Raw genomic sequence first — 17,662 nt, 5'->3', positions numbered from 1 at the left:
TTGACCTCTGAATGATATTGTATGCAACGAATATTTTCTTGGTAGCCTAAGAACACGTTTTGGGCGATCAGTCTCAGTCCATGACTCCATTCTTCGGCAACTACGGTGCAAGGCCGATACTGTAGAAACTTGCAATTTGTACCCTTGACCTGACATTGACCTTGACATTAAACTTTAAATTAAGTACATGTTTTTAGTTGTTCATTATGAGAGCTTTCCATTGGCGTTTGAATTTTACAAATCGGACCATTAGTTCGGGAGATAACAGGGGGGGGGGGGTAAAATTTACCCCCCCCCCCAGCCCCGCGCGTTCGGCTGGAGACCCCAGCCCCGCGCGGGTTAACCAATGTTTGAGAGGGTTTTGAACGACATTCGTCCAAAAGAGGCACATTATAATTTCTCTCATTGACTTATAATGAAGAGGTCGCAAGATTGACCTGAACTTAGGTCAGGTCACAGATATCAAAAATCTGAGATATACATTTTATACACTAAGATATTCTTATCAATCGCTGAAAGTTTCAAAGTGATCGTTCAGTCGGTGTAGCTGTAGAGAGCCTATGGATTTTTTTTTTCTGAGGTAAGGTCACTTGACGTGACCTGGTGACCTGACTTTGAACGACCCGGGTCTGAAATGTTCACAACATGTGTTGAAAAAAATGTATGAAAAGGTGTACCAAAAATGGCTGCGCGTAGCGCCGCCGTTTTTTTTTTTTAGATATTCGCGAAAAGCCTGAGGATGGGGGCGTAAAAACGCCCTCCCCCATTACGGCGCAGGTTAAACCTCCTTTTTGACATGCTTGAGTGATAAGGTCCTGTCCGAAATTCGCCACTAGGCAATTACGCCTATGTCATATGGACAACTGAGGTCAATATGAAAAGGTACTTTGGAATATAAATTTGCTGACCTGGGAAAGTAAAATGCTCTCGTGAGATGCAACAAGATACCTAGGCTCAAAAATCTTTTTTTAATTAATGGGCTGGGAGATGCTGCACGAGTCAACAGATGAGATATTTATGATGATGTACCGACTACCGATGCTCGTGGGATTGCTGTTGACACTGGCCTGAATGGCTGGCTGATCCTACAGACGGCTTTCTTTAGGCTGCTTCTAGGCTATGGTTATAGCCGCATATCGAGTGTGTCGTAGGCTCGGCTGCCTCGCGCTGCCGGTGCCACGAGCTGTCACTCGTCAGTCGTCAGGCGACCCCACGCTGCGGCCGTCCGTCAGGCCACTGACGTCAGCGCGCCGTGACGTCACGGCGGCGGTGACGGCGCTCGTTAGCGCGCGGCGGCGGAATCGGCAGAAAGCGTTCTGCCGACAGACGGCCGACAGCCGGGCCCGTTCGCACCATAAATCGCCCGCCGGACGGAACAGAGCCACTGGACGGCGCGGCGGGCGGCCGTCTGCAGCTCTCAGCGGCGGCTCAACGGAAAATAGCTCGCCCCTGGTTATGAAGGCATAAATCAGAATTGGATCAGCGTAATCGTTGCTATAAAATCTATTGACCATCTCGACAAAGGAAACGCTTTCACCGGCTGTGAGGTATATGCACTCGGGTTAGAACGTACATACCTGAATGATCAAACCGCGAAGGGACGGGAGGGGTTGTGTTTACCCCCATTGATTTAGGTATTTATTTTCAAACAATCTTAATAAGGGTTAAGTGGCTTAACTTCGAAGAAAAAATAAAGCGGGGCAATCACACCGAATTAACAAGTACTTTGAAACATTAAGCCATTAGTTAGGGTGACAAGATTTACAAAACGTATAACTATTGGCATTTTGGATTTATGCATGTCAATGGCCTATAGGGTAAGGTCGTTTTTATGGTATTTCCATTTTAAGTTAATGAGAAAAGGCCTTCCTAAGAAATTGATACGAACTCTCAAGCATCGCGTACCATACCTGGTTGATATTGAAAACTAGATCGAAAAATGAAAGCCGTGACTAATCTTCGTCCACCTGAGAGGTCATCTTTATGGAAGGCCATGAGCAGTATTTGGACGATACATTTTGATAGAGACATGCTATATAGAGCGTCGCCTTTGGTGTGCTCAGCTCACCGATACTTATTGGCTGATAATGGACCAGTCAGGTGAAGTCTTATACACTGAAAAAAACTTACACCTAGAGAGTTATTTTTGGAGTTTTTCCACTCCAGTTTGGCGAATAATCACGCACCAATGGCATATAATGATTATGTTTTGTAGCGTATTCTTACTCTCTGCATTGCATTAAGGGCGTTTTTGAAAGTTATTCGTAAACCTGGTACTATAATCATCTCTTTTGTGTTTTAGCAAGTGGTAATTTTATCTTCTAATTTTATCACGTGTCCTTTTTATTCTTTCGGGTTATAAATTTATATCAGTCTCAAAGAGGCATGGGGTAATTTTAGCTTATTTCACAGTGATAAACAAGGTCATTGGAATATATTTGTGCTAAACTCCCATTAGATGGTAATAAAATTGACAGCTAGAGTACTTTTATCAAAACTGCATAAAAATAAACCGCTGTGGAGTAATTAGGGTAATTTTTATACTCCATTACGGCTGATAAATTGACGCGACAGAATAAAACTATTCTCATGTAGGTGTAAAAATTACTTCCTTCGTGATAAAACTATCATGTCCGGACAATAATTTTATAACCATGGAGTAATATTATGTGGTAGCATTACTAACACTATTCTTCGGGAGTACTCGGGAGCGTATTTCAAGCAATACTGTATCACTTTCTTGATAATCCTATTCCGTTGTGACATAACTAATCAAAAAGTGATTAATCTATTCGTCCAGCACAGTATTATTCCAAGAATAATATTTTCGGAACGTCTCTTCAGTTCGCGACCATTCGCGACCGCCATTGTGCTCAAGTCGTCAGAACCAAGGCCTTCTGTCAGAGAACCGAGCAAGCGTCCCAGTCCTCGAAGGTAAGCTGAAATTACTGTATACTTTGTGTTTTGTTAGTATGACTTTACAGTAATCCGTAGTATGACCATACAATCCAAGAAATGCGTTGACGTAGATTTGCGGACGAAGATTTCCGCGATGATGAAATTCTGGAAGACAAATTGTCAAAACAAATTGACAAATTGTTGTTACAAACAAACAAAACAAATTGTTAAAACGGTCATATCCGGACATCTACTTTTTGTTGTTTCTATCCTCCCAATATCACGATAGAAGAAAACACGTTTAATGAACGTATTTATATCTTGTTCAGTGTTCACTGCCTGATAAAGCTGTCCATGAAATTAAAAAAAAACGGTTCTTTTCTTTCTCAAAGGTGACTCTGCGGAAGAACAGCTTCCGACAGAAACTTCGGAACAGATTCAAGAACTGTCGAAAGCCACTGAGCATTGAGCAACGCCGTCATCGACACGGAAAGACGAGCCAGGGGCATCGTTGTGAAAAGGCGTGCGGCAGCTGAAGAGGGGATGCCGGGGATGTTTCCCAAAACGAAGAAGTCGAAGCTAGACATCTGCACCGAAACCGCCAAGTTCAGTGCCAAGCTAAAGCACGCCGATGTCACTCACAAGACATCTGTTCTCAAAGATTCCTTCGAGGTTCGGCGGATATGCCTCACGAGCAACCGAAACCGGAAGACTGGCGAGAAGATGAAGGAGATATTCCCGGATATGTACAGCGAAGCTGCCGTAAGTGTTGCTTTTTTCGGTATTTAAAAGTCTTGTCTAATGTTATGTGTGATTGAACTCGAGATTCCTTTACTAACAGGGTAGTTCAGTAGGAAAATTTGACCGCGCACGGTGACGTCACAGTGGCTATGCGTAGGCGTGGTGTAGTTAAAATGTCACATTTGACATCTGTGCCTTTTAAGGGTGGATTATCGAGAAACGGGGCTTCAAACATTCATGTAAACGTGTTTTTTTATAAACTTCCCAATTATAAGCTCGCCAGTTGACCCAGATGATCACCATCTTCCTATGTATTATGAATGCGTGGGAACTTTTTTCCCGCCAGCGCGGCAGCGTGATGTAACGGTAAAGGAATTTTGAAACTCATTAACGGGGGATGGTTGAACTGAACTAACTATATAATTAGTGGCACCATTTTATATCCGCGCTATCAGGGAACAACATTGGATAGGAAAACATCTGGAAAATTTGTATAATTTTTAACCCACTCCCTCTGGTTTTTCTACCGCCTGCTGGGAAGTCACCCCCCCCCCCCTCCCATCTAACTTGGCGGGTCCTAAGCAACGTAACCGTGAAACGCTCAAGGCGGAGTTGGGAATCTTGTCACAAACCATGACGAAAGCATTCCATTCATTTTTATCAGGTAAAAGATCACCAGAGGTTGACACTTGACGTGGCGCGCTTTCAAACTTTTTGTGAGCTGGAGTAACTTACCTGTCACCTGACCTGACCTTCAACAATGATTTAATGTTCACTTGATGTTGCTTGATGTTAATTCCATTCATTAATGTGATTTTGCGATGTTTCCAGGTGTGGACTGACTTGGGAATGATCATGGGGCTCGAGGAGGACGTGAAGGAGCATGTCCTGCACAAAATCAGACATACCGCGAAGAAGTATGCCCAGACGATGATAAACGTGGAGCCGGCCGACAAAGACGGTGAGTTTTGAACGGGCACAAGCACACCTTTTCGGATGAGGTGTTCCGCTAGCAACAATCGTGCCGGAGGGGGGGGGGATACTCTTCTTCTATATAACTGGGCTCGAGCCGATCATCGTAGACAATATATTCCTGGCCAGGGCTGGAATAATGTTTAGATCTGACTGATTCTTTTTTTAGCGAATGTAAAGTTAGGCCCGAGGTATTTTCGATAAATACGAGGTCAGGCCAAAACATTAGCCAAGACCAAGTGTAGGAAGGTATTTCCCACGCATGCTTCTTCCTGCACGATGGAGAAATGACGTTTCACATATCCCAATGGCGTAATACATTAATAGCAGAGGGCAGGACAACTGTTTATTTTCGTGATAATTTTTTTTGGCTTAAAGGAAGACTGCCACCTTTTTTACACAAAATGGTTTTCACTAGACCTAACCCACCTATGACCTACCCTGAAGTCTGTTTCCCGAAATTTGGCCTAGTTTTCAAGATATCCGCAATTGGACTTCAGATTAAAGCCATCACAAATGTGTGGAATATGGGAATGTAACATTACCATGTTAAAATCCCATCTCCCACACTTTTTGTGATGGCATCAATGTGAAGTTCGAATGCGGATATCTCGAAAACTAGGACGAATTTCGGGAAACGGACTTCAGGGTAGGTCATAGGTGGGTCAGGTCTACTGAAAACCGTTTTAAGCCGAAAACCGTAAAAAGGTGGCACTTTAACGACGGGCGGGACAACATGTTGTACCTCACCTTTGGACAGCCAATCGTCGTTGGTTTTGCTATTAGTCAAAAAGTGTTGTTTAACTCTAGTGATATTGAAAAGTCATGGTTGTCTCCATTCAGGTTGTCTCCATTCATGGTTGTCTTCATTGTCTCCAAATATACCACAGTTACATGCAGTTTGATACCTACTTGCACTCCATACTTAACCATGACAGCTCAGAACATCGGGTACTAATTCCTTATTTCACTGAAATATTTTAACGACGTATAATTACTAGTATTTTGTAATTATGCACCACGTTTAGTTGTAAGAGTGTATCGTACTACGCAAACGTACTACGCATCGTACTACGATTTTGAGAATGAAAAGAAATCAGGAAGAAGCGAAGAATCGTCTCCAGATACTGTAGATGGCATAGCCAGCTACTGTACGAACGCGGTTCCTTGTTTCTCTCCTAATAGGTTTCCTTTACGTTTATTTGTACGATATGCATTGATGCCAACTGACTGCAATATTCTTTTTCACGGCAGACGACGAGCTGCTAGCTCTACTTGCCTATGGTTGTGGAACAACTATTGGCACCTTGGCGGATCCGAGAAACGGGGTTCGTCAGGCAGGTGAGGAACTATCGGTGGACGGTGTGGTGGTCTGCCAACTGCCGGCCACCAGGTTGGAGACCGTGGCCCTAATGACGGCCGCCCACGCTGTCTTCTACACAAAGTTCACGGGGCCCTGCAGGGCCCTGTTCGAGATTCTTTACCGGAGTGTGGGATTCGATGTAAACCTATCTGGCTTATCACAGAAGGTGTGGGAGGTTACCCAGGTAGTGTAGAACCAGCATCGGAGATGGCCACTTCGAATGACTGGCGACCTGTGGCTCACCTGTGGTTCAAGTGACTCGTGACTTGTGGCTCACCTGTGGTTCAAGTGACTCGTGACTTGTGGCTCACCTGTGGCTCAAGTGACTCGGAACGTGTGGCTCACACTACTGGAACCTCTGTATTATGACTAATTCAGCTGCGGCGGTCTCAGTACGCCAATGAGTCTCAGTACGTCTTTCATAGCCTGCAGATCACACTCGTTTTATATGCCATCCGTGGCGGTGGTTCTGTGCGCAGGTGTTATTCGTTAGCCTCAGTGTTAACCATACACGCTCGTTTTATCTGCCATCCGTGGCGGTGGTTCTGTGCGCAGATGTTATTAGTTAGCCTCAGTGTTAACTACACGCTCGTTTTATCTGCCATCCGTGGCGGTGGTTCTGTGCGCAGATGTTATTCGTTAGCCTCAGTGTTAACCATAACGCCCTTGTGAGATGTGACCTTGGACGTCCTTCCAGTGATTTCGCATTGCGGCCGGCAGAGACGAAGTTTTGCCTCCCAGTTGAGACGCCGCTTCTCAACTAGGAAGCAAAATTACGTCCCTGTCGGCCGCAATGCGCCATCACTGGAAGTGCGTTCAAATTAAGATGTACCTGCTGATGCTCAGGTACCATTCGTTAATCAATTGTTGGTGTTTCAATACATTGTTTAAATGCATTCCTTATTTTACACTTGGTCATAATATTATCACATCACCCCGCATTATCAGGGGTGGTACTTTTACACCGGGGCTTGATTTTACCGGGGAGTTACTCCGGGGTAAAATTATCGAAAAAAGGAGTGCTTTTTGGCATGGCAATATTATTCCCCGAATGGGAGTAATTTTAATATTAAGTTAATAAAATTATCATCTGGTGTAATTTCATCCAAAGATAGCATACTTTTATCCTCCGTCATAAAATTACTCCCTAGCGCGAATATTATAAGCGTTCGGATACTAAATATATTCTATATGCTAGTTTTATTCCCCAAAACTCCCCATTTTAAGCGCTTATGCCAGGTCATAAAATTATTCGATTGCAGGAGTGCTTTTTGGCATTCTAAAATTAGAAAATGGGGAGTAAGTTTTTTTCAGTGTACGGTCATGTCATGAGCTGGACCTTTTGCCGATTTGTTAAAGACACTTTTCATGTCATGCTGTGCAATTCGTTCGACCTTTATCGACGACAGAAACATCATGCCGTAAAATAATGTTGCGCTTGCGCTTAGTCTAAAGTTGTTTTAGAGAAACATTTTCAAGAAAAATGTAAATTTTTAACGTTTTTTGTCCTCTGAGACTTAACTGTTGTCCTTAGGTCAAAGCTAAGGGCACTACCGTAGAATCCATGTAAAAGGGCAATTACTGTTTTCCGTAGCATCCTAATTCTGATAAATCACGTGCAACGGGCCAATTTGTACGAGGATAACAAAATGAAAAAAAAAATCTGACCTTAGGTGACATGACATGGGACCTAACCGCGAACTAATAATGAAAGAACTTCCTCCGCGATTTTTAACCCGCACCGGGCCGGGGGTGTCTGCCCCCCCCCCCCCGTCTAACACAGCTCATGGGCCACGTAGCGACACGCAGTAAGCGGTATGCGAAAGAGCGTAAAAAATGACCTAAACATTTCGGCTACTTTTTAGGTCAGGTGAAAGGTCAGGTCACTGAAGGTCATCAAAGGTCAAATTTTGTCCATTTCAACAATTTTGGAAACTGCCAACGGCTAAGTCGGGAACCGATAGAGCTATGCGGAAAAGCGCAATCGATAGCTCTTTTAAAGCTCTTTCGCTAATATGTCCTTACATTTCACCTATGTAGGTCAATGGTTTAGCCTCCAGAGGGCAACAACTAAAAGATAACCGTTTTATGAACGTTTTTTGTGCAATAATTTTGGATTCAAGAAACTGACGACATTTATTTTGTCAGCATCGTGTTCCTCTCGTCGAGACGCGTCGAATTAACTATAATTCACCCTTGAAAGGTTATTTTGAAAATGTTACCTCAGGTCGATCCGTATCGTCGAGCTGAACACATCTGAGGTGTTTTCATCGCTCTAGCATGTCTCTACCAAAAGTTATTCATGTAAAAAAACTGCTGGGGAATTTTTTGTCTTCATGACCTGATATGACCTCAGGGGCATAGGGAGAGGTCACGGATGCCATTTTTCGGTTCAGCTTGTCGATTTCACGTATAACACGATGCTTGAGATTGTTTGGAATGCCGTTCGTCCAAAAAAAAAAGGCGCCTTCCAGATTTCTCCCTTTGACTTACCTAATGGAGAGGTCGCAAAATTGACCTGCCCTTAGGTCACTGATACCAAAATTCAGAGATAATTGTTTTGCATATACGTGAACTGTTACTCTTATCAATCGCTGAAAGCTTTCAGGTGATCATTCGGTCGGTGCAGCTATGACGAGGATTCTAACTTGTTCTGAGGTGAGGTCTGCACTTGACGTGACCTACCTAGTGACCTGACCTTGAGCAGACTGGGTCTGAAATTTTCACATGTGTGGAAAATATGCATGAACAGATGTGCCAAAAACAGCGGTGAGATATCTACGAAAAACCGCAGGGGGGGGGGGGGTGTTCAACCTCCCCCCGCCCGGCGTGGGTTAACGCTCTTTCGAACGAGACGTCAACGTCACGCGGTGAAGTGTGTCATTACTCACTACGTGGCTTGGCTCAGGAGCCAAGTTAGAGAGTATTAAAGCAAGCAGCCCCCAATATGCGACAATCAGTCTCCGGATATCATCCTGGCGCGGGTTAAATCATTAATGACCTGAGTAATGTTTAAGAAAATAATGTCACAAGCAGTCAGGCAGAGCCGTTTTCATGACGGGTTATCCGGGAAACATTGATTGCATTCTCCCGACGAAACGCGTCCACCCGAATGCGCTGTGTCCGTCTCAAGTTCCGGTATGTTTTCACGTCAGATTCGCCGCGCTGAAAAGCAAAGCTGCTGAAGTTGTTGTCTAAATAAATTCCTACGTAAATGAATAATATTGTGATTATCATGAAACGAATCACAAATCACAATCACACTGTAGAAGTGACGTGCATCACTGCCTATTTACGTCCACCGGCCAATTTTCAGGTGTAGGGCTGTCAGCTACCCGTAGCTCCTATATCTCTGAGCCGAGGCCCGGCCGTGACAGACGCCGGGGCCGGTCACCATGTCTGGCGGCGCGCCGAACGCCAGCGAGCCGCCGGCCGGCCAGGGCCAGCAGCAGCAGCAGCTGCCGGACATGTGGCTGCCGCACGTGGTGCGGCTGGTGGAGGAGCTGCATCAGAGCGGCCAGCTGGCGGCCGGCGGCGCGGCGCTCCTCCAGCCGCGCCTGCGGCCCGTGTTCGCGCGCCTCTGTCCGGCGGTGGTGGCCGCCTACACGGTGGTGGCCGCCGCCGGCAGCGTCACCTGTCTGGCCGCCGCCAGAGCTATCTATCGGCGCGGCGCGCCGCCGCCGGCCGGCTGCGGGCCGCTGCTCACCCTGCTGGCCGGCTGCCTGGCCAACTGTCTGCTGGTGCTGCCGCTCACGCTGACCGTGCTGCTGCTGCAGAACTGGGTGCTCGGCAGCACCATGTGCTACATGCTGCCCATTATGCAGGTGAGCGGGACGCCCACTCACTCTGACGGAATCCTACCTACGCTACACATCGATCCACCAGACACACATAACTGATGAGCTTAGGTAGCTGCTGAGCACGGTGCTGAGCACTCTGTTCCGAGGTCCTGACAGGTCTACGGACGCCCTGTCCTGTGCAGCAGCACCTCCCTCTGAGTTCTGACGCTGAGGTCGGCTCTGTGTGGTATCATCTCTCTGACGCTGACTGACGTTATCCGGCAGAACATCCCGCTGACGCTGATGACGCTGACGCTGCTGCTGATGACGGTGCGCCAGTACTGCCGACTGCTGCGCCGGCGGCGCTGGCCGGCCAGCAGCCCAATTTGCCTGCTGGCCGTGTGGCTAGTCTCCATCTGCGCCGCGCTGCCCTACCTCATCTACACCGACTACCTGGACATGGAGGTGGGACTCGCGGTCAAACCACCGGATAGGGAAGTGGGACTCGGGATCAAATCTCCGGACAGGGAGGTGGGACACGAGATCAAACCGCCGGACATACTCGTATAGGGGTGGGGCACGCGATCAAACCTTGGTGACTCAGAACTCTACCCGTCTGCCGTCTAATTACTTCGCTGTTTTATGCACACTGTGAAATTTAGTGTTGTTTGTATTTACCGTCAATGGAGTCCATATCATATCCTCATATACATAGTATTTATGCTTTAATTATTTGATCACACATTTGGCAAGGCTTATACGTCATATCGTGTCACAGGCGCTCCTTGTCACAGCTGCATTCCGTGTTTTCCCGGCAGCTGTTTTTCGGCGACCTGCGCGGCGTGGGCCTGTGCATGGTCAATGTTGGCCGCGGGGTCGGCCCGCTGACCAAGGTCCTGTTTGTCACCACGTGAGTAGTCCGGCGCCGTTTCGGCCTGAGCGACCCACTGCGCGCGGCCACCGACCATGAGGTCCCACCCGGTCACCGGCCCGGCCGGGTGGAGCAACTCTGCGGTCTGCTGGCCAGTTGCAGACCGCAGTAATTCCCGACAGTGTGACATAAACCTGTTCCCCAAACAATGACAATGCAGCAGCAATGGGCACGTCTCGTGTGCGTGCAGGCACTCCAATGCAAGGATATTGCTTATAACTACATCTCTTTGCTGGTAATTTGCATTTTGACTTCGGTATTCAACGAACTACAACCCAATGCCTGGGTACATACAGTGGTGGTCGGGAGCTTTCAGACATGCTTGTTTGGTTTTCCAATTGCAATACAGGTTTCCGTTTATAGCCCGTCGTAAATATTATCTAGATAGTTCTTACGGCTGGTATGAATGCATTATAATGTTAGTCTATATCCAAACTTATTTTAAACGGTTCTAAAAGCTGCAGGCAAACCCATTTTCCTTGCGGTATAAAACATAAAGAGAAGACATGAAAATTGAAAATGATTATGGATTCGAGAGACAAACGCTATGTAGTGTACATTTGTTTACGTATAATAATTAATATACTTGATAAGAGACAAACAAAAAGAAAATGACAAAAGATAAGAGAGGAAGAGAAAGAAGAAGAAAGAGAGTAAGGGGAAGATAGAAAGAAAGACAGAAAGACAGACAGACAGACAGACAGACAGACAGACAGACGGTCAGACAGACAGTCAGACAGACAGACAGACAGACAGACAGACAGACAGACAGACAGAGAGACAGACAGACAGACAGACAGACAGCAGACAGACAGAGAAGATAGACAGACAGACATACAGACAGACAGATAGACAGACAGACGACAGACGGACGGACGGACAGACAGATAGACAGAGACTGAATAAAAAAGAGTGTTGCCCTTTTATTTAGTAGTCAATGCAGAACGTTTGTTTTGAGTAGTTTTATTGGATCAGTCGTATGCTTACAACGGTCAAAGTGCAAAATCTATGAATCGTTAAAGTTTCTGGTCGCTAAATAGGGAGTAGGTTGCACTGTGTTGCAGCAGCAGATCTGTTTTATTGAGCTCCCTGCAGTGGGGTGATGAGATGTGTGTCTGTCGGTGGCGTTCGCAGCTACATCCTGCCGCTGCTGCTGATGGGTCTCCTCCAGCTGTTCATATCGCAGGGACTGGCGGAGCGCCGCTCCGGTCTGCAGGCTCACTCTGATGACGAGCCGCCGTGCGCCGCTACCGTCGGCACCGTGCACAGGTGGGGCTGAACAGGGAGCTATAGCTGCCCGACCGACCGGCCGCGGACGGAGGGCAGCGGGTCACTGGCGAACGGGCTGACAATGAACCGCCGCAGGCGGGTGCGGGGAGGTGGGAAGACAAACTTGCTGTTTCTTCACAGAGATAACTATGAATAGCACGAGCTTTCCATACCGGTTGAAAGAAAACGAGAGTTATTCATCGCAAATGGTTGCATAACCCGCGCTCGTAAGTGCCCCCGAGTTTGGCATAAATCGCTCTGAAATGAGATACAACTGGCCGCGCTGGAGCCGGCCGCGGCGGCCGGCGCTGACGGCGAGGCCGGTCCGGTCGGGTCCGGTCCGGTGCCGCAGGTGCAGTTACGTCACGGACGCGTCACGAGAGACGGACCAGGAGGCGGACGGCCTGGGCGAACCGCGCCGCCACGTCCTCGACCTGGCCGCGGAGGCCGCCGCCCACAAGTACACGCTAGCCATCACGCTGGCGTACGCCCTCTGCCTCTGCCCGCTGATGGTGCTGAGGTGAGCAGGCGCAGCGGCTCGCAGTTCGCACCGAACCGCCGCCACACACATCGGTCGTGACATTATTTAAACGTCTGTTGAAACTATGCGGTCACAAGGTACGCCTTAGCATGTGTGAACACTGATCTTAGTTTAAGTTCAACGAAGACGCGTTTAGCTTCATTATTCTTGTGTCGCGAGTACTGAGCATAAGGACAAGCAGAAGCATGAAAGTGACTTGGAAGATTTCTTCTGGGGTTATTAGGAGCGTCACACTGTGAGCAGTTCCCACACACATCAGTTCAACAACCCGAGACACAATTCGCTGCACCGAATCGTTTCCATTCCCAATGACTGTAGACCACAGCAATCATCACTCATTGGTTACCGACATAATTCGCAACCGTTCTCATCTTTCCAAATGGATTTGGTTACCCTCCTTTGTCACACACAGTCTATACAGCCGGCCGCGTTCATTACGTCAGCCGGCTGCGGGCCGATCATTATCACTTGGTAGATAGGCTGTGCCGCACGACACCGGTGCTCGGCGGAACAGACGACGGCTGTCGCCCAGGCGGCAACATTCCGCTAACTGCCCAAACGGCCGGCTGAAAACGGACCCGAATCTTACGGCGATAAATCATAAACCTTAGGAGATGAATTATATTGAGCATAGTTTTCGGTAAATGTATTTCAAGCTTTGATTAAAGCAAAGGAGAAGGGGAAGTTGATGTAGAAGTGGTCATTGGTCTTTCATAAACACAAGAGCATGATAAATTCATTTCAAATTTGAGAATGGAAGACGAATAACGTTGTTTATACATACTACATATTTTACACTCCTATCTTGTTGTGATCTACGTGCTTTTACATAATTTTACCTTTCTCTTACTGAATGCTATTTATTTCACTTCCCATTTCAGAATTGCTAAGGAAGCCATCTCGGAGACATACAACAACTCACACTATTTCGACATCATTTACGTGGTTTTTGTTTGGATTTGCTTTCTCACAAGCTGCACAACTCCGGCCTTGATGCTGGTCTGGCACAAACGAAGGTACGTCTAAATGAGAAAGAAATGTAGACATGCAGCCGTACGCTGTTTCATTGCTTTAGACTTATTTTGCAAGGTGCAGGTCGTATGACTATGTTTCACCCATCTTGGACAATTGTCGAAACATCTGTTATGTATTGAGCGGTACTGCTTACGTATATGCATAAGGTGTAGACTGTTAGTGTTGTCTGTTATAAATCCATATACCTATCCCTCTATCAAACTTGTTATTTATTTTTATCGTTAAAATCAAGCGATCAACTAGACAAAACGAGTTTAATGAAAAGTATTGCGTAGTGCCCCAAAGACAACTTCTGCATGACGTGTCTTTTAGGTAATATGCAGCCATAAAACAATATTTGATTGGTAGCAGAAGTATAAAACAAGACCGAATTGTCTGACTGCAGCGCTGGCAGCCGCCCATTGACTAACGGGGACAGCCAGCAGGATGTGATCAAGGCCATAGTCGAGAGCCGATCTCTTGTCGTGCTGTATGTTGTTGACAGACTGACTGATGGATCGCCTATTCCGTGGTAACATATGAACGACAAAACAAATGACAGCCAGAAAATGGAACATAAGTAATGGCAATACGTAGCTGGGAGTTCTATGCTTAAAGGGACCCTCCCACCTTCAAAAAAGTTAATGAATTGGCATGAAAGTGATGTCGCTCGGTTCAGAAAGAGCAAAAACGAATATCTACCAAATTTCATCGAAAAATATTTACCGGTTTTCAAGATATTAGACTTTTACTTTTGTTTACTTTTTGGGATCTCCGCTGTTCCTAGCGACTTTATTTGAAAGTGCGGCATTTTTTGCGCGCAAAGCAGCATATACCACCGCGTGCTACAAAACGTTTTAGTCAAATTAATGACGGACGTTCGAAAGCCTGATGACGTCATCAGATTCCCGTAATGGTTAAGAGATAGGGATCACGCTGGTCCCACCCTGCAAGTAAAGGGAAGAAATTTCTTGAACACCATAAAGCTGCGGGGGTTGCGACCAGGATAAATGGTGGTTTCTGAGCCTGGCCGCAAACTTGGCTATCTCAACTCAAAACTAATGTTAAGGTGGGAGGGTCCCTTTAAGGCTCGCGGATGTCTGCTGAGGCCTGAACTGTTGTGTAGAAGTTGTTTGTGTGTAGGAATTGGATGCAGCAGAGGTTGTAGCATTATGTAAGCTCAGTCGAACCGAGACCCACACGTTTGACTCTATGTGTGATCACCAACTAACGATGTACGTTCGTTGCGCAGTGGAGACCCCAAGTTGAGCCTGCGGACGCCGGCGGGGCGTGGCTCAAGGGACGGCCAGCCGGGCCTGCTGGGGACGTCCCAGCGCGAGCGGCGCAAGCACAGCGTCGCCGGCGTCAGCGTGCAGCTGCTGCAGCTGGTGGTTCCCGGCGCCGACACCGGCTACCGGCTGGCCGGGGAGGACTGAGGCGGGATCCGACCGTACCCACTGCCGCGGGGAGGACTGAGGTCCGAGGACTGACACCGGCTACCCATCGGCCCGCGAGATCTGACGTAAAGGTCCGCCCGATGGCGTCGTCCCGTGCCGTCATTTATAGCTGTGTGTCAACAGTGTGGGCTGACGTCGATATTGTCTGAGACATTTTTGTTAGCTAGTGCTACCGATAGCCGCTGGATCCAGCATTGTTTATTGGTATCACCCGGAGATAATTGTCTGCTGACGTCCAATTGTCTGCTTTTAAACTTTGAAGCCCGGTGGCTGGCATCACCATCATCAGCTTGGTGGAACCCATTGACACCTCTGTCTGCTGGTGTCAGCATCATCTGCTTTTGTAGCCCGCGGTGTCACCATTATCTGCTGGTAATAGCCGGAGATAATTGTCTGGGGATGTCCAATTTCAAGCGTGGCATCACCATTATCAGCTAGGTAGAGCCCACTGACACCTCTGTCTGCTGGTGTCAGCATTGTCTGTATTTGTATAGCCTGATGTTACTATTATCTGCTGGTGAAACCCGTTGGATCCTCTGTCTGCTGGAGTTGCCAGGCGATTAGCTACTGTTTGCTTATTTGCTTATTTGGCAGTTGATTACTATTTGCTTATCTGACCACCGGCTGTTGGTGTTGGTGTACCCGCCGTTTCCACTGTCTGCTGGTGCCACCTTTGTCTGCTGGTGCTACCTTTATTGGCTGGTGTCACCACTGTCTGCTGGTGTCATCATTGTCTGCTGGCGTCACTCAGTGACCACTGTCTGCGGGTGTGTCACTGTCTGCTGGTGTGTCACCCAGTGACCAACCACTGTCTGCTGGTGTGTCACCCAGTGACCACTGTCTGCGGGTGTGTCACCCAGTGACCAACCACTGTCTGCTGGTGTGTCACCCAGTGACCACTGTCTGCGGGTGTGTCACCCAGTGACCACTGTCTGCTGGTGTGTCACCCAGTGAACACTGTCTGCTGGTGTGTCACCCAGTGACCAACCACTGTCTGCTGGTGTGTCACCCAGTGACCACTGTCTGCTGGAGTGTCACTGTCTGCTGGTGTGTCACCCAGTGACCAACCACTGTCTGCTGGTGTGTCACCCAGTGACCACTGTCTGCTGGAGTGTCACTGTCTGCTGGTGTGTCACCCAGTGACCAACCACTGTCTGCTGGTGTGTCACCCAGTGACCACTGTCTGCTGGAGTGTCACTGTCTGCTGGTGTGTCACCCAGTGACCGCTGTCAGCTGGTATGTCACCCAGTGACAACTGTCTGCTGGTGACGGCTGTTCGTTTGCGCTGACAGCGGTCGCTGTCCGCCGTCACCTGCTGTGGTAAGTTACATGAGCGGTGTCGGCTGACTGATGGTATGTATATGTAGTTACACACGTCGACCACGGAGCCCGCTGGGACGGGACAGAGCTCGGCCTCCCCTCCGGAGCAGACCGGTCTGCCGGGAGCAGCGGGGTGGGTTGCCGTCCGCGCCGCGCCGTCCGAATCAGGCCACCGCTGGACAGACGGCGCGCTCTCTCTGAATCATGGCGCCGTCACCCGTCCCGATAACAGCGGGCTGACGGCGCCGACCCGGTGCTGAGGCACCATGAGTGGCATGGTTTCAGAGAAGGGTGTGGTAATTTTTTGGGTCCGGACAAGGTGTCTCAGTCGGGAAACGTAATGTCGTGCAGGTGTGATGCTTACGCAACATTCTGGCGCTAAAGAAACACTCTAAAATGCGCCAAGTTATAGCGCTCAACTGCTGTCACTCTTATAAAGAAGCCGAGGTCGCGTGCTCTAGCAGCTTAGTGTGATGATATTTGATAATACAACTTCCAAATCACAAATTTTTCTTTCATTTCTCACGAATGGTTCGCAATTTTTCGTTTTCGACGCGATGACGCCCTTGCCGTTCTGAGATCGTCACACGAGTACCTGTCAGGGAGTCGCTCCCGGATGGAGCAGGCTGGGCAGCGGCTGCGGTCCCGGACGCCGCACCGGCCGGCCGCGCCAGCAGTGACGGACTTCCCAGCCGTGCCCAGGTGCGGCGGCGGGCCCAGTCGGCCGGAAAGCTGTCGCCGACGTCAGACCGCATGCTCGGCGGTCCGGTGAAATGCGGCGCCGCGGTGGCGCCCGGTGCCGACCTGCCGGGCCACTCAGTCACCCCGGCCGACAGCCGACACCGCGGCCGACCTCGCCACCGTCCGCCCCGGCCCCGCCGTATCCGCCCACTGTCCGCCCCAGCCCCGCCGTCTCCGTCCACCGTCCGCCCCAACCCGCCGTCTCCGTCCACTGCCCAGTGTCCGCCCCAGCCCGCGCCGTATCCGCCCACTGTCCGCCCCAGCCCCGCCGTCTCCGTCCACCGTCCGCCCCAACCCGCCGTCTCCGTCCACTGCCCAGTGTCCGCCCCAGCCCCGCCGTCCACCGTCCACTGTCCGCCCGAGCCCCGCCGTATCCGTCTACTGTCCGCCCCAGCCCCGCCGTATCCGTCCACTGCCCAGTGTCCGCCCCAGCCCGCCGTATCCGTCCGCTGTCCGCCTCTGGGCTCGCCGTCTCTGTCCAGGGTCCGCCTTTGCCCCTCTGCCCCTGCTCCTCTCCCCACTGCTCCTGCTCACCTTCCCGGCCCCGCCGCCTACCCCTCCACCACTGTGCCACCATAGCGTCGAGTGCATGCTAGGTACTTCTTTGAGTTCTTACCGTCGGGCGTCGAGGTCGTC

General features: G+C 49.0%; 1 protein-coding gene across 1 annotated transcript; it reads left to right on the top strand.

Moving 5' to 3' along the window:
* The first annotated feature begins 9,441 nt into the window (after nt 1-9,441).
* LOC122367061 (endothelin receptor type B-like) lies at nt 9,442-16,786 on the top strand. Its single transcript, XM_043339841.1, has 7 exons — nt 9,442-9,798; nt 10,039-10,218; nt 10,572-10,663; nt 11,819-11,953; nt 12,306-12,473; nt 13,376-13,510; nt 14,761-16,786. Exons 1-7 carry the CDS (start codon nt 9,442-9,444, stop codon nt 14,942-14,944), a joined length of 1,251 nt encoding a protein of 416 aa, XP_043195776.1. The 3' UTR covers nt 14,945-16,786.
* Nucleotides 16,787-17,662: the final 876 nt, after the last annotated feature.

This window comes from Amphibalanus amphitrite, unplaced genomic scaffold (genome assembly GCF_019059575.1).
Source record: "Amphibalanus amphitrite isolate SeventyFive unplaced genomic scaffold, NRLGWU_Aamphi_draft 000847F_arrow, whole genome shotgun sequence".
NCBI lineage: Eukaryota > Metazoa > Arthropoda > Thecostraca > Balanomorpha > Balanidae > Amphibalanus > Amphibalanus amphitrite.
Note: the sequence above shows the minus strand (reverse complement) of the source record. Positions and strands in the feature narration are given on the sequence as shown.